The 27,079-nt window shown below is 45.7% G+C and overlaps 1 protein-coding gene across 1 annotated transcript in view; it reads right to left on the bottom strand.

The window, feature by feature from the left end:
- Nucleotides 1-27,079, bottom strand: part of LOC138304050 (bactericidal permeability-increasing protein-like) — a 324,414-nt gene that overhangs the window by 148,211 nt on the left and 149,124 nt on the right. Inside the window, exon 8 of the mRNA XM_069243745.1 lies at nt 21,617-21,793. Within this exon, the coding sequence (XP_069099846.1) occupies nt 21,617-21,793 (177 nt within the window). The remainder of the gene's footprint in view (nt 1-21,616; nt 21,794-27,079) is intronic.

Genomic DNA, 27,079 nt, shown 5'->3' with positions numbered 1-27,079 from the left:
ACACCACGCAGCAAAGTAAACTAAATCAACCATTCCTCAAAGCTCAAGCGTACCAGACTAAACCCTCCGTGTTTGTTCGGTGGCTCTTTTGTAACAGAACGTGTCTGCTGTCATGTGATATTTTTGTATGATGCTAATTCATGATGACCTGTAGGTTGCATAATACAGATGTTTCTACGTGACTGAAGGCTGGGAACCTTTATGCTGGAAACAGCTTATCCAAAGAACTAAGTTCAGTCTTCTCATAATTATGATAAAATTATGATGTTTATTTAATGAACACTGCGAGCATGCTGTTGAGCTTGAAGGCACAACATGCAACAAATGAGGCAAGAAAATAAATGGAGCAAGTATACTTCACATGCTAATTTGATTTAAAAATATCACTATGCAAACCATATCTATATGTGGGTGTTGTATAGCGCAAAGCAACAGAGCGCTGTACACGGGCAAGCCTCGGGCGAAGGATACAATAAGGAGAAGGGTGACAAGGTAGGGAGGCTGTGTGAAAAACGGCATCTTCGAAGAGATGAGTTTTCAGCTTTTTCCTGAAGTAAATAAGAGTCGGGCCCTTCAGATGTTGACGGGATGCTGTCTGGATGTCTGACCAAAAAAGGGCAGTGTTCCCTTTTTCCTTCTTGAGGTATTTTGTTTCCTGTTTAACAAAGCCTGTGCTCATAGTATAAAGCATGGCTATCTTACTTGCTAGGAAAGCAAGGACTGTTGGTTTAATGGCTTGTTTGTGATGCTGTTAGTTTTGACAATGATGCGGGTTCGCAGAGGAAGCCAGCATAGATCCTTTAGTATGCGGTGATACGGTTTGATGTCTTCAGTCTCCTTATGAACCATGCTGCTGCTATAGGATACCATTTGTGAGCGCAAGGATGGTATCTGGAAGACTAGTGGATAAGTCGTTACCTCCATCTGGGTGGAAGTCTTCTTTAGGAAGAAAAAGTTTCACCTTCTTCAGGAGTGAGATATGGAACCTGGTAGTTCCTCCTGCCTTCCACAGCTCTCACAGTGGCACCCTGACGGTTTGAGGAGGAGCCATGCATGCTGTAGTGCATGGTGCCAGTTCACTTACTGATTGCAGTGGAAGGAGCACGAGACTGTGCCGGCAAAAGGAGTTGCTACACTTTTAATGGAGCTTCCAAGATTCACCTCTTCTAAGTACATCAGAAGCAGTCTTCAAAGAGAAGCAGCTTTCAAGCCACCTTCTTTGCTGTTGTGATCTAGGACACGTGCCAGCTGTAGTTCGACACTCACTTGGCAGCTGACTTCCTGTTTCCATTATTCAGCAGCCAGTCTCAGATACAGTGTGATGATAAACATACCTTGTGCTGAAACATCGAAACGGATGGGAACTACAAAAAGCTTGTACATCTCAATGCCAATTATCTTCCTATTTTAAACGGTGCCTTTAATCGCCATTTTTTTAGAACTGTACTTATAACACAGCAATCTTCACAACTTTAATCTTCCTGAGGCCCTGACCGCCTCCATGTTTTCTTCAATGAAAACGGCGCACTGATGTTAAACAAGCAGAACTAGTAGTTCTGTATTTCTTTGGTCTAGAGTCGTACAGTTCGTCTCGCGTTATCACTTTTTCCACAGCCTTGTGGAGGAAAGTGTCAGCCTGGCAATAACAAATGCGTGAGCGTGGGAGGTAAATAGTATGCACTCCGTGCAGCTTCCCCGCAAGGCTGGCAAAGAAAGATCGGTTATATGTCAGAATATCACGCACAAAAATGTTGTAGCCTGAATATCGACTAACCCCCATATCATGAAGGTAAATGCTGTGCAGTTAATGGGCAGGGCGGCAGGTGGAGGGAAGGGGAGGAGGAAACATTACATTAAAAAAAAAAAAAGTACCCACCTCGCTTCCTCACCGCGCCACTGCTACTTTTTCTTGCCAGGGGGCAAAGCAGCGTTAGGATTGGCTTGACCACCCAACCAGAGTGCTGCCAGGCAGACTGGGAGCCAGTGCCTCCTCTCTCCAGTACGGCAACATAGTGGCGGACTGGAGAGAGCACAGTGCGCATGTGAGTTTGGCCGGCCCGAGACTGTTAGCCAAACATACATGTGAACTAAAGGAACAGCACAGTGCACTACTCCTCGTGACCGTCATCCCCAATGCCCCGCCTCTTTAACAACTAAACAATAATAAACCTGGTTTATTATAATTTCGTTGTTAAAGGTTTGCAGTGGCTGCTGCTGGTGCCGCCGCTGGTATATGCAGCTTTAGGTTTACTTGCATTAACTACATGTCTGTGTAATTTGAAGATAAATATACTGTGAAGGTTCATATATGTGGAGCAGTATAACAAATCTATTCTTAATTACATGTGCTTACCTTCACGATATTTTAGTGGTCGATATTCTGACTGATTTTGAGTGCTATATTTAACTGATATTCATGTAGTATTTCAAAAAGTCAGGGAAGCTAGCTGAGATAAAATTTTGGGGGCAGACAAAAGTCCAGAAGTACGTGAAGATTTCTGCATGGCAAAGACAGTGCTGCACAAAGGCACCACATTTATACTTTCAAAATATATACAGGGAGTGCAGAATTATTAGGCAAATTAGTATTTTGACCACATCATCCTCATCATGCATGTTGTCTTACTCCAAGCTGTATAGGCTCGAAAGCCTACTACCAATTAAGCATATTAGGTGATGTGCATCTCTGTAATGAGAAGGGGTGTGGTCTAATGACATCAACACCCTATATCAGGTGTGCATAATTATTAGGCAACTTCCTTTCCTTTGGCAAAATGGGTCAAAAGAAGGACTTGACAGGCTCAGAAAAGTCAAAAATAGTGAGATATCTTGCAGAGGGATGCAGCACTCTTAAAATTGCAAAGCTTCTGAAGCGTGATCATCGAACAATCAAGCGTTTCATTCAAAATAGTCAACAGGGTCGCAAGAAGCGTGTGGAAAAACCAAGGCGCAAAATAACTGCCCATGAACTGAGAAAAGTCAAGCGTGCAGCTGCCACGATGCCACTTGCCACCAGTTTGGCCATATTTCAGAGCTGCAACATCACTGGAGTGCCCAAAAGCACAAGATGTGCAATACTCAGAGACATGGCCAAGGTAAGAAAGGCTGAAAGACGACCACCACTGAACAAGACACACAAGCTGAAACGTCAAGACTGGGCCAAGAAATATCTCAAGACTGATTTTTCTAAGGTTTTATGGACTGATGAAATGAGAGTGAGTCTTGATGGGCCAGATGGATGGGCCCGTGGCTGGATTGGTAAAGGGCAGAGAGCTCCAGTCCGACTCAGACGCCAGCAAGGTGGAGGTGGAGTACTGGTTTGGGCTGGTATCATCAAAGATGAGCTTGTGGGGCCTTTTCGGGTTGAGGATGGAGTCAAGCTCAACTCCCAGTCCTACTGCCAGTTCCTGGAAGACACCTTCTTCAAGCAGTGGTACAGGAAGAAGTCTGCATCCTTCAAGAAAAACATGATTTTCATGCAGGACAATGCTCCATCACACGCGTCCAAGTACTCCACAGCGTGGCTGGCAAGAAAGGGTATAAAAGAAGGAAATCTAATGACATGGCCTCCTTGTTCACCTGATCTGAACCCCATTGAGAACCTGTGGTCCATCATCAAATGTGAGATTTACAAGGAGGGAAAACAGTACACCTCTCTGAACAGTGTCTGGGAGGCTGTGGTTGCTGCTGCACGCAATGTTGATGGTGAACAGATCAAAACACTGACAGAATCCATGGATGGCAGGCTTTTGAGTGTCCTTGCAAAGAAAGGTGGCTATATTGGTCACTGATTTGTTTTTGTTTTGTTTTTGAATGTCAGAAATGTATATTTGTGAATGTTGAGATGTTATATTGGTTTCACTGGTAATAATAAATAATTGAAATGGGTATATATATTTTTTTGTTAAGTTGCCTAATAATTATGCACAGTAATAGTCACCTGCACACACAGATATCCCCCTAACATAGCTAAAACTAAAAACAAACTAAAAACTACTTCCAAATATATTCAGCTTTGATATTAATGAGTTTTTTGGGTTCATTGAGAACATGGTTGTTGTTCAATAATAAAATTAATCCTCAAAAATACAACTTGCCTAATAATTCTGCACTCCCTGTATGTGTTGAGACACGGCATGTGCCAGAATGTCCACATTTGCCAATCCAGGCTACTGTTAGACCAGGAAAAGGAACTGAGGGAACTCTTTAAAAAGTGAAAGATGATCTACTGCAGACAGTCTATGAGGGGTGTCCCACCATCTAATTTTCAATGGCATTTGGCACTGTGGATATTACCAAACTCCTGGAAATGGCTCAGGGATGTAACTCCTGCTTGCAGTGGTTTGGACGTTTCCTGTTCAAATCCTCTCGTCTTTTGCAACATTATTTCCTAAGAGGTAGGAAAATGTATGGTACCTCTCAGTTTCTGGGTAAATTTATCCCTAAATAAATGATAAGCAACACTATACCAAGATCATGAATAATACAGGATCTTTTGAGGATAACACTTTTATTGTCATTTGAAATTCGACTATGTGGGAACAGCCCCATAAACCAGCAAATGCCCTTAAGTCCCTCCACACCAAACCTGTCGTGCTTCAACTATGTTGGCTCCCCTAGCTTAAATCTTTGATCTGAAGGCCAATCATCCAAAGAGCCACCAGGTTAGAGCTGTCCTCTCTCCACCCTGTTTACCTGTTTAGGCCAGAGTGACTGTCGCATAGTTTCCTTACCCCTGACTGCAATGTGAGCATGGTGGTCCTGGGTAGCACAATGAGCTTATCCCCTGCACTCTTTTCCCCCTCTCCCACTCCCCTACCCCCACCCACCACAGGACCCCGCCCACCAAAGTCTCAGGGAGAAATTTCCCTGTACATCAGAGCCATTGTTTTTTAAACTCTCAGACCAAATTTCTTTTTTGAAAATTTGTAATCGAGAAACAATAAAGTGTGCTAGGGGAGTTCAGCAAACAAGACCTGCTCAGCCAAGCTATACACCTCCAGTGGAGCCACAGCTCTGGTGCAGCCCTGAAAGCAGGGAGAACACTGCCTGCCTTGTGGAGATCTCTAAATATTGCAGAGTGTACTCGCCCAGGGGAGCAGAGGCTCCATGTCACTCTGCTGACATGGCGGGCCTGTGGGCTCTTTCTCCTTAAGAATTAAATTAGCGACTAGTACAGAGAAGTCTACATTTCAACTCCAGCAAGACAGAGACCATTCTGTTCAGGACTATAACCTATAGATGTTAGAATAACTTGAGTCATTCCTTGCTCAGTGAACCACTTATCCCAGCTTGTGAAGTTCAACCTGCAGGTGGGTTATGGACTCTGATATTTTGCTTTAGCCCTAGACATTAGTTGTGGTTATGGCAGTTAAGTTTCAATGAAACACGTTGAGGGACAATCTCCCACATCTGTGCAAAAGATATATGGTTTGGCAGTTGGAACACTTCTACATTTGTACCCTGCTGTTTTAAAACTCAAGCTGAAATCCTGTCCAGGTACTTAATTCGCCAACAAACTGTTCAAAATGACTAGGTTACTCTGGTCTGTGAAGGTGGAACCACATTTGATCACTGTTTTACTGATTTGGAGTAACCAATAGTCAATATGGGCCTGATTCACAAAGGGACCTATGACTCATAAAGTGGCGAATCTCCGCGCTCGTGGCAGAATCGCAGCTCTGAGTACGGTGATTCCACAATGAGAGTGGAGACTCACCACGAGTGCAGAGAATCCTCTCTCGTAACTTTACGAGTAGAAAATCTCTTTGTGAGTTGGGCCATGTGTAAAATTGACCAATGTGACATGCAAATGCCTCTCAGGAGGTGGCATTTATATTTGCAGTGAAAAGGGTTCCTTATTTTCTTCTCCCTAATGTTCAGGCCAACCAATACGCAACAACAACAGGGATGCAAACAATGGAAAGTACTATGGAGGATTCAGTGCAGAACAAATGAACTTGCTACTAAGTTGTTTACATGACCACCTCTCATAATGCTAGACGTCAGCCTTCTCACTGGTCCTTCTGATGTTGACCCAGAGCTGGTTCAACCTGTAGGAAGGACAGGAAACTCTCCTAGTGACTATGTACAGTGTATCTCTGCCGTCCATGAGATCAGGGTCATGGGTTTGAACATGCCAAAGTGCATTTTGCACACCGCAAATGGCCCGATTCGCTGTGTGCGATGTGCAAAATGCTACGTACATGTAGCCCAAAATCTCACTGTGCCTACCAAAATGAATGTGTCCTAATGTAATGTAACTGGTGCTTATGTAAAGTGATCCACTACCTTCAGGTTGAGTATGTGCTATATAAAACTGCAAAAAATATATATATGACAGGTAAATGTAGTCCAACGACATACTAAGCTACATCATTGTTTACAAATCTCTTCAGCAGAGGCATGAACCAGCTAAGCTGTCTAGGTAGCTGGAATAAGTTGGAAACTTCCTATTCTTTTGAATGGGGCAGGAGGAGCAGTAGGAGTAATGATAAGTGGAGGTGCGGGGGTGACTGGCGGTGCAGTTCACATAGCTCTCGACGCGTGACCTTTCTTCCCGCCCACCTCTTCCGCCAACTGATCATCATCAAAGGCTCCACTGAGGCTGATCATGCAATGTGAGCACTCAGGAGTGCCTGCTTGTAAACATATCTAAAGTGTGATTTCCAATAATAATAACATCAAGAATGTCTCAGCACTAGCATAACATATGTGACAATTACCAAACTCAAGTGTACTCATTTCATTGACCTCTGAAGGATGAAAGGCAGAGTCTGGTTGCAGCATTCAGGTTACATGGCTATGGTGGGTGTATTGCTCTTGAGCCATTTCACTAATAGTTGGGGATAGAGGGGGCCAGGCATCTAGTCTTGGTGTGTCTCATATACTTAGGAGACAGCTCTGCTGTTTATTGTCTCTGTCTCAATTACTTGTGACACTCCCTAAAGTAGGGCATGGAGGTTGAACATGCCCTGTCACTGTTTCCATCCCCCCTCTGACCTTTGTCTCTGTTTCTTATTCCCCCTCCCAACAGACAGACGGTAAAAAAGGGCTATGCCTGCATCGTAGAGCTTTTTATACCTTCCCATTCTCCACCCCTACATGTCTGCCGCCAAAGTTCTCCACCTTCACCCACCCTCTTGTTCTCCACCTCCACCCACCCCTACGTGCCCTCCTGTTCTCCACCTCCACCCACTCTCCCGTTTTCCACCGCACCTGCTTGACAAAGCCAATAGTTTGCCCATAGGGTAAACCAATTGGCTTTCCCAGTGCTTGTTTATTTCCATTTTGGCATTTAAACATTGCAGAATAGTTTTTTTTAAATAGGAACGTCTTGTTCCAGCTTGGACATCATCCTGCTGTTATCTCAAAAGCCTGCATTGGTTTAAAACAAGCATTGTCAAAGCCAATAGGTCTTGTCTGTGTGAGAGCTATTGGCTTTGTCAATGTCTTTTAGCACTGTTGTAGAACAGTGTATTTGTGCAACAAGGCTGGATGCATCATGGCACTTTTTAGGGTTGAGCCTGCATTGCATGAGCTCGTGCATGCCTATCGCAGCGAGGCGCTTTAGTTGTTAGAAAAGGGCTTGGAGCCCTTTCGACATCACGTCAGTGTGTTTGATTGGTTCGTGGGCTTGCCTAGTAAAATCTGCTTGCTTTCATCAGTGGAAAGCATGCACACGTCATGCCTTTTCTGGTGGTTAGCCTTCCTCGAGCGCAGCGACCAAGTACAGAAAACATGCGAGACTCGCTGTTTTCTGTCGGATCGTGGACTACTTTTTCTCTATTTTCCTAGCGGCGATTTCACTTGGCAGAAGTCGAGCGCTTTACACAGTTAATTTCACTTTTTCGGGTTACGTACATAAAAGCACTTTTGCCGATAGATGAAAAGTCAGGTTAGGAGTTTACAACGTGATCAGCTCTACCATGAGCAAACGCGAGACCCGTTGCATTGCAAATGCTTGTTTTCTTTACTTTCAGCCTTGCTGCACAGGAGCTGCACAGTTGTATAACATTGCTAAAATACATTGACGTAGCCATTAGCTCTTGCATAGGCAAGACCCATTGGCTTTGTCAATGCTTGCTAACTTTACCCCCTTGATGGATCAGCACGAAACTTGTCATACCGACAGAAAACTTAATTTGTTAAATGTTGCCAAATTTCATGTGAATTTGTTAAATGATGTCACAGTTATTAGCAAATTAACGCTTTCTGACCACCTCTTTTAACTCTAAACCCCTTGACGAATCTCCATAAATTACAATATACTAACAGTAAAGAAAACATGTCATGCATCTGCCAAATTTCGCACCAATTTGTGAAACAGTGTTAAGGTTATAGGCAAATAAACTATGGTTTTCAAATTGTTAATGTATCTTGATAATTTAACCTGTTCACATTTTTTTTTAAAATAAAGAAGCTTTATTGTTTTCCAGAAAGATTTACATGAACATTTCCAAGCCAAGTGATACACATTATTGCATAGCGTCCTACTATGTGCATAAAACTTACTTCGGATTTAATAGGATCACTGGAGTTGGGTTAAAACAATGCAAAAGAAACAAACCAAAGAGAAAAGGTGTGAGAGTTAAATAAAGGGAAAAGAGTGTCTCCTGTCCACGGGTGCTTCGTGATGTGGGTTGCAAATGTTTGGGGCATTTTTGGCGCCCAGCGGCCAGTCTCGATCGCGGGTCTACCCTATGGTAATCGAACCCTCTCAGTTGTGTGGGGCTGGGCTCCCCTGGACCCAGTACATGACTGAACAGAGGGTCCAGGTCAGTGAGTATTTGGGTCTGTCAGTGGAATTGGCATTTCGAATGTAAATTGGTATCCTTTGTAATCTAGTCATCTCTTAAGGCCTCCCATCCCCCCCAAATCTTATCATATTTGCCCGGGCACCCCCTGACCTCATGCACCACTCTCTCTTGTTGTGCACACCAGTCCATCCCCAGTTTCCATTTATTTAGGGATAGAGCTCCCTCTGTCATCCATTTGGTCATAATATCCTTTTTGGCAACCAGACATGCTATTCCCACAAAGGATCTCTTAATTCTTCCCAAATCTGTGTCTCCTGCAACCCCCTGTAGGAACAGGAGCGGTTCGGGAATTAAATCAGTTTGCAGGGCCCCAGAGATTTGTGCTGCAACCTCTTTCCAGTAGTCTTTTATGATCGGGCATAACCATATCATGTGGTAGAAGTCGGTTTCCGGCTGGGAGCATCTTGGGCAGGCAGCCGTGGAGCAGAGGCCTGCCTCGCACAGTCTCTTGGGTGTCATGTATACAGCATGTAAAAAGTAGGATTTTACCAAACGGAGCCTGGAGGATATAGTTAGGGTACCAGGGGCTGCTAAGGCATCATTCCAGTCCCCCTCCTCAATTCTTCCCACCCACCCCTCCCACTTGTTGCGAAGTCTGGTCATTGGACTAAGGGTATTGGAAATCAGTGAGCGGTATATTTGTGAGATTCCTCCCTTGCCCAGGTTGCCCATTAGTACCTTTGCCTCCATTGGCGAATGGTCTGGTATGGGCGTGTCAGTACGCATGTGTGTCGTTAGAGCATGACGGATCTGGAGGTATCTATAGAACTGCGATTTGTTCATGGAGAAGGCGCTCTGGAGGCCCTCAAAGGATCTCATGTGCGAACCCTCCCAGACATCCCCAAGTGTGAAGATTCCGATTTCGTCTCATTTCTGGAATCCCTGCAGTTTCTTGACCTCAGCCATGAGATTACCGTGCCATAACGGGGTCTGACTGGTGATTCGTTTCCACCAACCGGTAATCCTCTGAGCCTCTCTCCATCCCAGGAGCGTCACCTTAGTTACCTCCGGGGTGGAGTTGGGAATTGGACATCCATAGAGGGCGTAGAATACTCCTGCGTATTTCAGAGTGCCAAGCTCAAGTCTATAGGCCGGATCCGACCAGCCTCCTCCAACCCAGTCGTTCACCACAATAAGTTGCGTCGCAAGGTGGTAGTAGTAAAAGTTTGACATCGCGAGACCCCCCTCGCACATGCTACGTTGGCATGTAGCGAGTGCCAGTCGCGGACAGGCACTTTTCCATAGAAATTGGCGGATCATTGAATCCAGGTTTTTAAACCATTTTTTGGGGATTCGGAATGGGAAATTCTGCAGCAGATAGAGAAATCTGGGGAGAACCATCATTTTAAAGAGAGCGACTCTCCCAAGTAAGTTAATGGGCAGGGATTTCCAATGCTGGAGGTCGGTTTTAGCTTTAGTTACGAGTGGTGCCACATTGAGTTCCCACGCTAACTCTGGTACAAGGGAGACTGAGATCCCCAGATATTTAAAACTGTTTCGTCGAATGGGGATGGTCTGCTGCCAATCAATGCAATCCCTCGCAGGGTGCAACGGGACAAGTAGGGACTTACGGTTGTTCAGAGTGAGGCCAGATGCCTCCGAGAAAAGATCAAGTATCTGCAGAATACGCGGACCGCTCGTGGCTGGGTTCGCAATGTATAAGAGAACATCGTCTGCATAGAGTGCCATGCGGTCTTCTGAGCCAGAGGGCCAGGACCATCCCTCAATCAGAGGGTCCTCTCTGAGCAGTTTGGCAAGCGGTTCTATCACTAGCGCAAAGAGGACTGGGGATAGGGGACAACCCTGACGCGTGCCTCGCCCTATGTGAAAAGGGTCCGACACGGTTCCATTTACTTGTACTCTGGACGTCGGTTGTGAGTACAGAAGTTTCACGAGTCTCCTAAATCTGGGGCCAATCCCGTTGCCCTCCAGGACCTGATGTAGGTATGACCAATCCACTGTGTCAAACGCCTTCTCGAAATCAAGGAGGAGAAGAGCTTTCGATGAGTCGGCTAGGGTATCACGGTGTGCCAGGGCTAGGTGTAGGCGTCTAATGCAGTGTCTGGTGCTTCTGGTTGGCATGAAGCCGCATTGGTCCGGGTGGATCGGCGCTGAGAGGGCTGGTTTTAGCCTTGCTGTGAGGATCGAATAGAGTATCTTAACTTCAATATTTAAAAGGGATATGGGACTTTAATCCGCACAGTTCCGCAATGGTGGCTGGGTTTTAGGGATCACAGCAATTGTGGCTTGGTCAATACCAAGTGGAAAATGGCCCCTGCTCTCGGCCTCCTCATACATGTTAAGGAGGTGTTGCCCTACTGTGTCACTGCAGCTTTTATATAACTCTGTTGGTAAGCCATCTGGGCCGGGGGTCTTACCCGAAGCTAGTGCGGTTATTGCAGTAGTCACTTCCTTCAAGGTTAGTGGCTCGTCAAGCGCATCTTTGACTATGAGTGACACCTTGGGAAGGGTAATTTCGTCGAGGAGGAGGGAGTCCCTCTCCGTTTGGGTCCGTGGGTGTTCTGTGTCTGTGTTCTGTGTCTGTGTGCGTAGTAAGCTGCAAAGCTTTGTGCAATGTCCCTAGGGGTTCTGAAGAGCCCTCCGGACCCGATCTCGGGTATAATTCTGTTGGCCAGTGGACGTGTGGCCAGCCAGTGCAGGAGTTTCCCACTTTTGTCCCCCCACCCATATACTCGGGCAATGGAGGCCCTCCACATGAGCTTGGCTGATTCTAGGGTGAGGGCTTTGACCTCTTCGCGCATTTTCAGGAGCTGGTGAAGGTCCTGGCCCGAGGGAGAGGCGCATTTTCAGGAGCTGGCGAAGGCCCTGGGCTGAGGGAGAGGCCAGATGCCTGCGTTCGTGGTGCAATGTCTGCGATTCTAGTTCGGCTATTTGGGAGATATGGGCTTGTTTCCTCACTCGGATGAGGTGTTTGGCATGGCCTCTAATTGTTGCCTTACATGCTGCCCAGACCGCGCCCGGCGACTGCACTGAGCCTACATTGTCCTCAAAGTATTGTATCAAACGGGTTCTCACTGCCTCTTTGTAATCCTCCTCCTGTAGGTACCAGGCATTCAGCCTCCAAGTGGGTCTGTTGGTCGGGTCGGTATTGCCCAGGCACGCCTGTATAGGTGCGTGGTCGGACACCCCGTGCGGAAGGATCTCAACTCCTGTAACATTAAGTATATCTAGCGCTGGGGCGAATAGGAGGTCTATTCTGGCATGTGACCCATGTGCCGCTGACGTGTGTGTGTATTGCCTAGTGTTGGGGTGCCAGGTTCGCCATATGTTACACAAGCCGAGGCTATCCGCCCAATCTCTGAGCGTCGACGCTCTGGACGAGCGGCCGGCCGTTTTATTTCCTGATACATCTAGCTCAGGGTGTAGTACTGTATTAAAGTCCCCTCCTGGGGAAGGTCTGCTATAATCTGTTTGAGGGAAGCCAGAAAGGTCTCCAGTCCCGCGGGGGGCGTATACACTCACTAGATTTATGGGTCTCCCATGTATATGCCCAGCCACCATTATGTATCTACCCTGTGTGTCAGCGCGCATGGCTGTTATTGTGATTGGCAGTGAGCGGTGAAGCAGTATAGCCACACCCCTGGAGCTTCTACAGAAGCCCACGTGATGGACTCTGTCATATCCTCCTCTGGCCAGCATGGGGCATCTGGTCCCGAGTAGATGAGTATCTTGTAGCATAATCGCTGCGGGGGCATGCCTGCGCAGGGTACTATATATATATCGCTGATCTCTTAATTTTGTCCAGGAGGCCGTTTACATTCCAGGACAGAATTTTAATCTTTGGATGCAGCACATGAATGGTGTGTAAGCTGGGCCACACCAAAGGGGTTCCCCTCCAGGTATTTCGCGACGTGGGACAGGAAAGAAGAGGAAAGGAAGGAAAAAAGAAACTCTTACGGGTCAAGAAACCTAAGCATACATTAACTTGTAACTGTGGTGTAAACATAACTCCTCCCAACTCCCCCCACCCCATACTCCCACCCAAGAAGCATCTGTCGCCCTAACACCCATTCTAACCAGTTTTATCTACTAAACCTGGCGTTAGTGTGGAGTGATGGACCCCTCCTGAAACACGGATCTCTTGCACTGTTCGTTTAGAAGGTTAGCCATAGTGCCCCCTTCGGGCTTCAGAACTTAGTCTCACAGCAAATATTCAGTATATACTCGGAGAGTCCCCATCAAGTGCCCTTCCAGTAGGGCTCTGCAGTCCAGCTCTGGCTGAGAAGTTTCCTCAGCCCAGCGCCTGGGACAGGCCTGGGTCACCCTCGCTAGTCTCTTGGTTGGTGTCTCTCCCTTCCAGTATGATTCCCGTTGCTGCCTCTGTGTTCGACTCTGGTGCGACCTCCCGATCTCCACTCATCCGGGCCGCAGGTTCTGCTCCGCCGCGACCTCCAGTTCTGCACATCAACGGCTTCTATTCCTCTCCCTTCGGGGGAGCACGCGGTCCTCAGCCGAAGCTTCTGCTGGCTCCTTAGGCTCTCAGCTGGGCCTCGGAACCTCCTCTGTCAGCCAAGTCCATGCCTCCTCCGGTGAGTCGAAGAAGTGAGCTTTCCCGTTTAGGATGATCTTCAAGCGTGCGGGGAACAACAGCATGTAAGAGAGCTTCATGGCTCTTAATTGCTCCTTGACCTGCTCGTAAGACCAGCGTCTGTTCTGTACCTTGCGGGTGTAATCCGGGAACACCAGGATTTTGTGATTGTCCCATAGGAGATCAGCCACGTGCCTGGCTTCTGCAAGTACTCTGTCTTGGTCTCTGAAGTTAATAAAGCGAGCTATCATCGGCCGGCGCGGGCCCCGCGGGGCGGCCGGGGGGCCAGAAACCTGTGCGCCCTTTCAATCGAGAACCACAGCGACAGCGACTGGTCCGGCATCCAGGATTTGATCCAGCTCTCCAAGAACTCGACTGCTTTGTTCTCTTTCACTCCCTCTGGAAATCCCACAAAACGCAGGTTGTTCCTCCTGGAGCGATTTTCAGCGTCCTCGGCCCTTCGATGGAGTTCGCCAGTTCGGGTTTGCAGTTGGGCCACTTTAATTTTAAGCTTAGCAAGGTCATCCTCCGTCTGTGAGACCCTAGTTTCAACCTCTGTTATGCGGCCCACTGAATTCCTGAAGTCTTGCCTAATGAGGCCCATATTCACACCGACCTCTCCTATCTTGGACTCCACTGCCAGATGTGAGGACTGAATAGCCATTAGGATTGCGTTTACTCCATCCGGTGTGGAGGCTCCTGATAACGATGTGGTCTCTCCATGAAGGGGCGCTGGGACGGTATACTGTTCTATTTTCTGCTGCGAGGCCGGGGGCTGCCTGGTGGCCCTGTCCTTTCCCATTCTGTCTCTGGCGCTCCCCCGGTCCGGGGGTAAGTCTCTCAGGGGGTACCGGAGATCCTGCCGCAGGAGGAGGATGGGCGGAGAGATGGTCCCCGCTCCGGCCCGCTTCCGGTACGTGTCGCCTCCGCGCGAAGTCCACCGCCCACCTCACCTCGGCGACTGCTAGATCGCTGTGTCAGCGTCGGGGTCCCCGCTCGATGCCCCCGCCGCTGCTGCAATAGGGTTCTCGCTAGACTCAGCAGGGTCTCGGCTCCAACCCAGCTTCTTCAGGTATTTATTCCCTACCGGTTAGGGAATTCGATCCTCGGGCCCCGGGCCTCTCCCTCAGATGGCCCGCGTGGGCAGGCTTCCCTTCTCCATGCGTCTCCCTCGCTGGACTGGGCTCTCCTTAGTGTCCTCAAGGGGACCAGCCGCTCACCTTCCGCTCACCAACGTCCAGGCGCAGGCCCCAAAGGCAAGGGAGCCCAGGATCCTCTCTCGTCCGTGGCCCCAGGCACCGTCCCGGCCCCGCAGAGTCTTCTCCGCTGTCCCGGCGGTGGCACCCACTAGCGGCTGGCAGCGTCCGGCTACGCTCCTCCGGTCCCCCGCCTAGGTGCGGCACGGCGTCCCGCAGCCAGCGCCCCTCCGCGTGGGGCCCAGAACACAGCACCTGACAGCCCCAGGTCTCGGCCACGGCTCGGCTCCCCTCCCCGAAGAGCCGCCTCGAGTCGCGCCGACTCCGCTCCTCTCCCGCCTCTGGGTCTGATCCTCCCCGGGGTGCCTCCCGGTGTCGGATTTCACCCGGTCTGTCAGCCTCAGGTCCCGCAGCACCCACAGACCCACAAGGGGTCTCTTAGGTTGTCGCTACGGGTGCGGCACGGCTTGGCCTTCCGGGCGGATGACGGAGAGGTCCAGAGCACTCTTAGAGTGCGACCGCCAACTTGACGCCCGTGGCCACACCCCCAACCTGTTCACATTTTAAGCTCTAATTTCTCATAAACTACTGAACAGATTTACACAAACCCAAGAAAAGGCACTTCTTCGTGTAACGTTCTACATTCCCTCCATGTTTTCTGAAATGCCATGCAGTCATTTTTTTCTATATTGAGAAGCAAAGAATCTTCTTACAAGTAGTAAAATAGAAATGTCTGTCTGGTCCCTATGGGAAGCCATTCATGTCAAAATTACAGCTCCCTATATAGGACACCTCATGGAACGCATACCGTGTTGCAAAATGAATATGACATACACCAGAATGAATGTACTATGTGTCAAAATTAATATGATACCTGGCAGACTGAATCTGACTTGAACCAAAACAAATATGAAACCAGGCAAAGTGAATATGCTACTTAGTGATTATTTTGAATAGAGCACACTCAGAATTGAATAAGAGATATACTGAAATATATATCAATCATACTGAAATAAATGTGGCCCTCACTGTAAATAATAAAGCAATCACTGAAACACTTAGGATATTTGTCAAAAAGAATGAGACATTTCTTAAAATGACTGACATATGCCAAGAGGAATATGACACACATTGGAATGAATATGACAGCTTGAAATGAATATAAGGTACTGAAATGAAAATGCATTATTTTGAAAGAAATGAATATGGTTTGCATTGAAAGTAATATGATACAGATTGACATGAATATAATATGTGTTGCAATCGGTATGAGTCATGTTAAAATCAATATCATGCGTTAATATAAATGAGACATCTATTGAAAGGAATATGACACATGCTAAGATGAATATGCCATGAAATGAATATGAGCCCTTTTGAAATTAATTGAACATGCCTTAAACTGAATGTGACCCATGCTGACATTAAAATGAAACTTGTCAAAATGAATGTTGTGCTTTGAAATCATTATGATACACAGCGACATGAATATTGCATATGTTGAAATGAATTTGACCTATGTTGAAATGGATATGACCCATATTCAAATTATAACGTCAGGTGTTAAGATGAATATGACATTCACTGACACGAATATGCCATTCGTTTAAAGCAATATGACACATGTTAAGATTTATATGAAACATTTTCAAATTAATATGATATCTGATGAAGTTGATATGACCCATGTCAAAATTAATATGACATTCATTAAAATTTATATGACACTTATTGAAATAGATATGAAACTATGGGCCAGATGTATGAAAAAGTTTTGCACTCGCAAACGGTGCGAATCGGTAAATTCGGCCGTTTGCAAGTGCAAAACAGTGGTCTGCAATGCATGAAAGGCATTCGCAGACCACAAATAAGAAATCGCAAAAATTGTGATTTCTTGCATTGCGACCTGGAAATTGCGAGTCGCAATTTGCTATTCGCAAATTCCAGGTCGCAAGGCAATGCTGCAAAAAATCGCAAATTGCGATTTTTCGCAGAATAGCATTTTGCACATGCAAAATACCATGGACTGCAACCAGGTGGTAACCTGGTGCAAAATTTAAAAATGCATTTGAAATGCATTTTTAAATTGAACATGTAAAGCACACATGCCCTTATGGCATGTGTGTACTTTACCTGTCCCTCAAAACATTTTTGGGGTGCAGCAGAGGGGGCCATAGTTCTCCAGCACCCTGGGGATTTGCATTTCCAAAATTGCGATTCCTGGTTCAGAAATCGCAATTTTGGAAATGCAAAAAATTGTTGGCCCATAGCTGCGAAAGGTGGCCGGTATCCCAATTTGCGATTCGGTAATAGCATTAGCGATTTTTAAGAAATCGCTATTACTGAATCGCAAATGTGATACATGCCACTTTGCGAGTCGGTAATAGCGACTCCTTAAAAATCACTATTACCGAATCGCAAAGGCCTGTGATGATACATCTGGCCCTATATGAGATAAATATAGCATGCTTTGAAATGAATAACACACATATCGAAATGAACACAAGCCATGTGTAAATTAAAATGCTCACTGTTTAAATATGGCTTACCTTGAATCAATGTTGATTTGCTTTAAAATTAACAATACATATTAAAATTAATATTAGATATTCTGAAAGTATTTGATATGAACACAAATTAATTAACTAAAATAAATATATGTTTTCAACTATGTGCTACATTTAGTTTTTGCTGGCTTTTGGACTCCGAGCACTTTACCACTGCTGACCAGTGCTAAAGTGCAAGTGCTCTCTGTCTAAATTGACCTGATGATTGGTTTATCCATGATTGGCATAGTTGTTTTACCCGTAAGTCCCTAGTATAGTGCAACATGTATGCCCAGGACCTGTAAATCAAATGCTACTATTGGGCCTGCAACACTGATTGTGCCACCGGCATGAACAACCCTGTAAACATGTTTCAGACCTGCTACTGCAGTGTCTGTGTGTGCAGTTTTAAACTGCCATTTCAACCTGGCAAGTGCCACACTTGCCAGGCCCAAACCTTCCCTTTTACTACATGTAAAGTACCCCTAAGGTAGACCCAAGGCAGCCCAATGGGCAGGATAGCAGTGTATTTTAAAGGTAGGACATATACTGGGGTATTTTACATGTCCTGATAATGAAATACCGCTGTAGGAAAGTACCATCTTACTTGGCATGTTACCCCCATTTTTACCTGTATGTCAGTATGTTTTTGCCTGTCTCACTGGGATCCTGCTGGTCAGGACCCCAGTGCTCATAGTTTATGGCCTAATGTGTGTGTCTGTACAGTGCTTGACTGTGTCACAGAGGCTCTGCTAATCAGAACCTCAGTGCTTATGCTCTCTCTGCTTTTAACTTTATCACTGTAGGCTAGTGACTTCATTTACCAATTTCAATTGGCACACTGGACCCCCCTTATAAGTCCCTAGTATATGGTACCTAGGTACCCAGGGCATTGGGGTTCCTGGAGATCCATATGGGCTGCAGCATTTCTTTTGCCACCCATAGGGAGCTCAGACAAACCCTTGCACAGGCCTGCCATTGCAGCCTGTGTGAAATAGTGCACACACATTTCACAGTCATTTTCACTTTTGGTGTCTAGTGTATATATTGTGTATAATACTTATCTCCAGAAGGAGTATTGCCTCTAAGATAATTTTGGTCTTGTGTCACTAAAATAAAGTACCTTTTATTTTTGGTAACACTGAGTATTGTCTTTTATTGTGTATACGTACTGTGTAACTATAAGTTGTATTGCAGGAGCTTTGCATGTCTCCTAGTTCAGCCTAAGCTGCTCCGCTACAGCTATTTCTATCAGCCTAAGCTGCTAGAACACTACTACATCTAACTAATAAGGGATAACTGGACCTGGTATAAGGTGTAAGTACTTAAGGTACCCACTACAAGCCAGGCCAGCCTCCTACAACAGCTCACAACCCACAGCCCCACACACCTCAGTCACCATACCTCCAGACACTGCCACAACACCCACAGACACACCCACCACATTTGCTGTTGTTTTTTTAATATCTGCATTTGTGGGAAGTGTTGGTCACCCAAGACAAGGGTAGATGTTCACTGTATGGATTTGTGGGTGTTGATCCAATTGGGGTGTCATTGCATTGTGTTATGCTTGCTAGGGTAAGTATTTCATCTTGTGTTTGCCAGTGTCAGCATGTATGGTGTAGATTTGTCCCCTGATACAGATTGTACTTTCGTCTCATGTGCAGGAGCTAGAGTTTTTTGTTTGTCCACACATGGAGGGTGTTAAATTGTGGTAGCTTCCTTTGGATTTGACTGACCCTGTGTCCACTTTGATGTGTGTACCTTACAGCTACATCATCTAGATGGCTGGACCACGCTGTTGCCGTTGTATGTGCTTTCTTGACTTGCACTTACACATTTGCCAGCTAGGCATATCACTTGGCTCAAATGTTGTTTGTCCCTGAGATACATGAATGGTCAGTTCCTATGCAAATGCTGTTTTAGGGGCATGTGCAAAGTGAAATGTGTCTATGAATGCTTCTGATGTCGCCATCACTATTATGCAGGTATTGTTTGCATTGTGAGCTTTGGATATTAGTTTTACAACCTATTGTGCATGCCATTGGCCTTCCATTGTGTTGCAATGTGGGTGCTGTGGGTCCATCGATGAGCAGCACCTGCGGCAGGACGTTTGTGTGATGGGCTCCATGGCGGCACAGGTCAAGTAACACTGCCTACAGGTGAGTTGCTTCCTTTATGCTTTCCGTTTCCACCTGCTGGGATGTGGTGGTTGGACTGCCACGGTAACGCTGGCGGTAGGCAACATCATAATGTTTCCATCCGAAACACCGGCTCCATTGGCCTTTTTTGCCTCCCTCGCCACCGCTGTGGTCTGCGCTGCCTGGTGGTGCTGGCGGGACTGCGGCAGTCTTTCCCTATAGGACTGTCAACATCATAATACTGTGGTCTGACTGCCAAGCAGATGGCGGTCACACCGCCGCCATGGTGATGCACAAACCGCCAAAATCGTAATGCGACTCTTTGAGAATATTTAACATTAATTTCAATATGTAATATTAATTTTAAAGCAAATCGACATAAGCTCAGAGCAAGCCATATTCATTTAAACAGCAGTCACATTCATTTAAACATGGCTTGTGTTCATTTCAATATTTGCCTAATTCATTTCCAAGCATGTTACATTTATCTCACAGTTTTGTTTTAATTTCAGGACGTGTGATATTCATGTTACAGAATGTCAAATAACTTTTGATGTGGGCCATACTAACTTCATCAGGTGTCATATTAATTTCAAAGTGGCTCATAGTCATCTTAACATGTGTCATATTCCTTTCTATGAATGTCATTCATTTCAATGGATGTCATATTCACCTTAACACTTGTCATAATAATTTTAACAAGGGTCATATCCATTTCAACATAGGTCATATTAATTTCAATATATGCAGTATTTATTTTGCTGTGTATCATATCAATTTCAAAGCACAATATATTCATTTTGACAAGTTTCATTTTAATTTCAGCATGTGGAGCTCATATTTGTTTCAATGGATGCTTCATTCATATTAACACATCTTAATTTGAACATTAATCATATCCATTGCAACATATATTGTAATCATGTCAATGTATATCATATCACTTTCAATGCAAGCCATATTCATTGTGCTAAATGTCATGATCATTTTAACATTACTCGTATTAATTTTAAAACATGTCAAATTAATTTCAATGAAGGTCATATTCATTTCAACGTAGGTCATATTCATTTTAACATGTGTTATATTATTTTCAATCAATGTGAAGTTTATTTCAATGGATGTCATATTCATATTAACACTTGTCATATTAATTTTAATTTTAAGATGCAACTTACCAATTTTAACATATATCATATTCATTTGAATATGTATCACATTAGTTTGAATACGTGTCATATTAATGTCAACAAATCTCATGTGAATTTCAGCTGTGCTCATACTCATTTGAAGACATGTCAACTTCAATTCAATGGGGTTGCTTTAATTGTAACACAAGCCATATTAATTTTCAATCATCCCCTGTTCATTTCTGTGTGTCTCATATTTATTGCCATCTTGGTAATATTCATTTCAGCACAATTCGGATTAATTGCAACATGTTTAATGCTCATTTCAATGTACACTGTATTAGTTTCAATGTGCATTGTTTCCTTTTCAGAATATAATATATTAATTTCAATACTTTATATTATTTTCAATCTGCTATATTAATTTCAATGTATGTCATATTTCTCTTGGCATAAGTCAATCATTTCAAGAAATGTCCCATTCTTTTTGGTGAATATTGTATTCATTTCAGTGATTGCTTTATTATTTACAGTGAGGGCCATATTCATTTCAGTATGATTTATATATATTTCAGTACATTTCTTATTCAATTTGGTGTGTCTGTTATTCATATTAATCACTAAGTAGCATATTCATGCTGCCAGGTTTCATATTTGTTTTGGTTCAATTCAGATTCACTCTGCCAGGTATCATAATTATTTTGACACATAGTACATTCATTCTGGTGTGTGTCATATTCATTTTGCAGCACGCTATGCATTTCAGGAGGTGTCCAATATGGGGAGCTGTAATTTTGACATGAACGGCTTCCCATAGGTCCCACTTTTTGTTTGTCCACTACTTCATGAACATGCAAGCCACTCAATTTGGAGGAACTTGTGTATTGGAAAGTTTTGTGTAGATTTGTCAAGCAGCGCCAAAGTTCTTAGCAAACAAAAATGCCTTTTTCAGTGTAAACAATACCATAACCATAACTATACAGGCCTTATGCCCGCCTGTTTATGCATATACATACATTCCATATACTAGTGCTCCATAGACGTCAAACATTTATCAACAATTTTGGTGCGTTACATAGAATTGCAAGTTTAAAGTCGAAACCCTCTGACTGACTGAAAATACATTTGCAGGGAATGAAATGAAAAAAGAGCATTCTTTTTTTTCTATCTTAAAGAATAAATATTAGGGTATGCCATATTTTTTTGGATTTATTTTTTACATGCTCTTCCCTTACCATGTCATCTGTGAGTGTGAAGACCAGGGTGCCTGCCTGCTGGTACACAAAGCTGGCAGTATTGAAGAGGTAATCGGAAATCCCAAAGTAAACCATAAGGTTGTTGTCCACTGGGAAGGCCACAGCTGGTGAAGGAAAAGGAATCTGAGAGTGATGCGAGAGATCAAAAAACTCCCCCTAGAAGCAGAAAAGTTAATTGTGAGAACCGGTTGCTTTCCTTGATCACTTGTTTTCTTTCACCATTCTCTAAGAATCGAACACAGCATGTGGCAAGTGTACAGTACTTTGTGTATTGTTTTATAACAGGCAATCAGAAGAATCATTGCATCACCTTAGTGTAGTTCTGTTTATTAGAATTGAAAGTTAATTAGCTATGTTTGTATGCAGAAGGTGGGACTTTCAAAGGAATCTCCATACCTCTAACTTTACCATGGGCCTCATTATGACACACTCCTGGCGATCGGACTGCCACATTATGACCCTGGTGGTCAGACCGCTAAAGGATCACCACCGCCACCAGAAACATGGTTCCCAACCGTGTGGCAGCAGTTGGAGCCGTGATCAGCCTTAGTGGTGCTGATTTCAGCACCACCATGCTGATCACGAGTCCCCTTTGCGACAGCATTTTCATGGGGTGGACCCCGCCATGAAAAGGCTGGCAGAAAGGAAGTGCTGGGGATCATGGGGGGGGTGAGGGGGGGTTTGGGAGACCCTGCACTGCCGAAGACCATGTTGTGGGCAGGGCAGGGGCCCCCCTGCCCAGCACCCTCAAAATGCACACTGTCTGGTATGGCAAACAGTGTGCATTCCGAGGATGTTGGGGGCACCCTCTGTGCAACATTTTTGGCATCAGCTCTATGAGGAGCTAAGGCCAATGCCGCCACATGGTTTCCACTGGGCTGACTGGTGAGACCTCAGATATCTAGGAGCCCATCAGCCCTGCGGCGGTCTCCTTCCCACGGGTCTGGCAGTCTGGGTTTCGGACCGCCACACTCATGATGGGGCCCCATGTCCTTCAAAATAAGTATCCTTCCTGTTTAATGTGCTGCATCCTCTCCTTGCTAATGAGCCCTGTCCTTGTGACTTTGTTTTTTCATTTTCTTTCTGACTCTCTTTTCCCTATGACTGCAATTCATCCTTCCCTTCCTAACAAGATATTCCATAAGACTGAAATATATGCTTTCCTTCATAAGTAGGTCTTGTGATTCATTGTTTCCATCCATTATTTGACCCTTTCTTTTGGCCAGTTTTTTCCTTCCTGATATCAAAATTCAGTAATCCAGATATGATCGGGACTTTAAAGAACAAGCGGGGTATTTTTGCCCTTATTGGAAACCCAGTAACAATGTTTACTTGCTCCATTTTTTTACTCTGAATGATTCCATAGTCGGGTTTGTGCCTCATGTTTTTATTTTTCCTATCACAATTACTCTCACCTGGAAAATCAAGATTGTCTCCAGCTGCTTCAGTAACTCAGTCAAGATCAGACAATATCTAAAGAATTCCCCTGGTTAAACCTTCTGCTTGATGAGACATGTCTTGTCAAATTCATTCATATCTCAAGAACAAGGGGTGACAATCTTAAAACCTCTTTTTTAGGTTCGATCTATGCAAGATTTTTGAGATATCCACAAAAGATACATTCACATACAGGTAATCTAAATGGAACACACAGTCATTGGTTATCCAGAAAATCTGCCATCGGTCTGGCCCCTGTGGATCTACAATAGGCATCTTTGCTATAGAAGGAGGAGAGGAGCAATGTTTAGGTCACTCAATCATCCATAGAAAGGAGTGGATTTTAGTACCCAATGCTAGATGTCCGAAACAGTATTTCTTTCCACAAACAGTTTTGTAAGTATGTAATAACAGAGCACAAAACTAGCAAGGTGCAATGGAGCACTTTACATGGTCAACATATAAGTTACAATTCAAAATATTTTAGAAATCATAGGATGGTTTACAGTAGTCAGGAAAGGACATGACCTCTCTAAAGGATTGGCATGCAGTGTTATCTCAGGAGGCAATTCCTAAACTCTTTCTGGTTTGGATGAGGAGTTTGAGGTATCATGGTCAGAAGAATTTCCTGTACAGCCTGGGTGTAACAGAAAAATCCTGAGTCCTGTTTTTTTTAGCATCATCAGTCTAGGAGTATTTTGCTCGCTGATGTATTGTGATGTATTGAAGATGATTAATGTTAGACATGGGGTCTTTGGTTGGCAGTCAGGTTACCCCCTGTTCAAGCAAGGACCCTATTTTTCTATACCTGTGTTGTGTCATTTTTTGGTGGGTTCACTGGGTTACTCAGTGTGTTGTTACAAATACTTCACACCTTGCTTCTGAAGTTACGCCTGTCTGCTCATGCCAAGTTACCAAGGGGGTTAGCCGGGGTTAACTGAGGGTGATTCTCCTTTATCCTGACTACAGTGAGGGTCCTTGCTTGCCCAGTTGAGGCAGTTCTGCAAAAACCTTGCTTGTCCCATCAGGGGCTCCACCAGGAAGGAGGAGCTGCAGAAGGCACTGAGGAGCCAGTCTAGTAGGGATGGTGGCAGCAATAACACAGTGCAGCCTGAGAGTAGGGTGCACATTCCTAAGGACCTGGTGAAGGATTACAAAAGGTAGGATGACATACTGTTGTGGTTCAAGGGGTATGAGTCTGCTCTCCATATGAATCTGGTCCCTGAAGCTCATTGGGGGGAGGGTCTGTGGAAGCACTTTGAGGTAGAGGAGAGGGATAATCTTACATCCTTAGACGATGCCCAGGGGTTCACCTACCCTAGCATGAAGGACTCCCTGATCACAAGGTATGGTCTCACCCCTGATCAGTATAAGGACAAGTTTAGGTCCTATAAGAAGAAGACATCCCCAACATGGTTGGAATGTGTTGATTCTTTTTGAAGGTCACTGGATGGTTGGGTGAAGGGAAGTAAGGTGACAACATATGAGGGGCTTTACAATTTGATTGCTTAGGAGCACTTGTACAGTTTATGTTTTCTAGAGCTGCGCCAGCACCTAATTGATAGCAGGCTGACTGACCCCAGGAAGCTTCTGCAGGAAGCAGACCATTGGGAGAGCACCAGGTTCCAAAAGAGGTATGGGGAGACCATGCCAAGGGTGGGCAGGGTCCCCGCCAGAAGAAGTGGGGGGTAAGGGTAAACAGGGGGAGTTCTCTAAAGAGCCCCAACCTAGTTCCCAGGATAAAAAATCCGAGCCCCCAGTAGAAAAGAAACCATGGGTTTCTATAGGGAAACCTGCAGAGAAGGGATCCCTCAAGCGCTTTGCATGTGATCAGGAGGGTCACATGAGGGGGGATCCCTAATTTCCCAAGTGGACACCGGCACCTACTGGTGCTCAGTCACAGGGTTTGGCCAGTGTAGTGCTTGGGGAGGAGTTGGTTCCAGGTGGGTGGGAGCCAGCCGAGATGACCCTTGTCTCACTAGGGGACAGTTAGATGGTCCAGAGGACCCTCATGCCTGATAACACTAAGATGTACTGGCGGTGGGTGACCATCAATGGACAGAGGGCGGTGGCTCTGAGAGACACAGGAGCCAGTGTGACAACAGTGAGGAGTCACCGGGTGTCTGAAGAGCAGATAGATCCCCGTGCATCTCACCAAGTAGTTGCAGTGGACAACTCAGAGCGCCTGTGCAGAGTGGCGCAGGTTCCCTTTGAATGGGTGGGGTCTGAGATTACTTGAAGGTAGCTGTGAGTCCAACCAGGCCTACAAATTGTTTGCTTTTCAATGACCTGGAAGATTCCCATTGGATGGAGGTGGAACGCAGGTCACACTTGGAAATGTTGGATCTGCCTGGGTAGGTGTGTGTGTCTACCTGGTCTATGGCCTTGGAGCCTAAAGGGAAACAGCTGGCTGACCTGGGCGACGTCCCTGAGCTGTCACAGTGGCAGCAGGAAGGGGGGCCACCAGGGAAGCATTCTGTGAGGCACAGAAGTAATTCCCTACTCTGGAGGGTTTGCAGCAGCAGGCTGCAGACCAGGCATCACGCAAGGAGCCTGGGTCACATTTAATTTACTTGGAGGATGGCCTCCTATATAGCGAGCCTAAGCTTCCTGAGCCTGGGGCAGCCCATGCGCTGGTGGTACCCAGTGCTACAGAGCCTCCCTACTGGGTCGGCTCATGACATGCCTTTAGCTGGTCATTTGGGAGCAGGACAAGACCTTTGAGAGGCTTGTCACCCACTTCCATTGGCCCCAAATGTGTAGGCACTCTGGTGCTCATTGTAGGTCTTGCCCACCTTGTCAGACGAGTGGCAAGAGTGGGGGGAAATGCAAGGCTCCCCTCCAACCTTTCTCTCTGGTTAGTAACCACTTTGAAAGGGCTGGTATTGACTTTGTGGGGCCTCTGGATCCCAAGACAGCCATGGGCAACAGGTTTATCTTGGTCTTGGTGGACCATGCCACCCAGTACCCAGAAGCCATTACTTTGAGATCGATCACTGCCCCAAGTGTTTGGCAGTGCATTGATGGAGGATTTTACCTGCATGGGGTTCTCCAAGGAGGTTGTGTCTGATAGGGGCACCAACTTCATATCAACTTATATGAAGTCTCTGTGGAAGGTGTGGGGTACATACATGTTCACCACTCCCTACCACCCTCAAAGCAATGGTCTGGTTGAGAGATTCAACCGAACCTTGAAGGGCATGATTTTGGGTCTGTCAGAGCCCTTGAGGCGTAAATGGGACATCATCTTGCCATGCCTTCTGTTCACTTACAGAGAGGTGCCTCAAAAAGAACTTAGCTTTAGTCCTTTTGAGCTGTTGTATGGCCACCCTGTGAGGGGACCTTTGAGTCAGGTAAAGGAGGCTTTGGAGAAAGCCCCTAATAACCCCCCCAGAATGTATTCAGTTACATGCTGGCTCTGAAAAACCAGACTGCCCACTTCAGAGCTCTTGCACAAGAGAACCTGGAAGCAAGTCAGGAAGGCATGAAGCGCTGGTATGGCCAGAATGCCACACTGGTTGTGTTTCAACATGGTCAGAAAGTGTGGGTGATGGCGCCAGTGGAGCCTAGAGTGCTCCAGGACAAGTGGACTGGGCCATCTGAGGTTTCTTGAGGTCACGCTAGAAGGTGGTAAATCCAAAGTTCAGGCTGACCGCGATAGACCGCAGACCGGCTACAGAACTCATGCAGAGCCTGCTGAAAGAACACCTTGGATGGAGTAAGTGTCGGCCTTGAAGACTCCATGTGTCAGGTTCAATCTGTGCAGCCTGGTAAATGCGTCAGGATCAAGCCTTGCAGCGGTTGTCCTCAGATTGGTGCTGCATCGTCACTGAAACTCACTGTCGTGGTCCCGTGTCATCGGCGAATCAGTACTAAGTCAGTATCGAGGGGCACTGTGTCGGTTCTGAGTGGCCCAATGGCCCGGATGCTTTGATTCGTGCAGAAAAGCAGCTGCAAAACCCACTTCGGAGGCCAAGGACTTGTGTGGCACCTCAGGCAAGGGTA

Source organism: Pleurodeles waltl, chromosome 7 (genome assembly GCF_031143425.1).
Source record: "Pleurodeles waltl isolate 20211129_DDA chromosome 7, aPleWal1.hap1.20221129, whole genome shotgun sequence".
NCBI lineage: Eukaryota > Metazoa > Chordata > Amphibia > Caudata > Salamandridae > Pleurodeles > Pleurodeles waltl.
The sequence above is the reverse complement of the archived record's forward strand: the minus strand, read 5'-3'. Positions and strand labels throughout refer to the sequence as shown.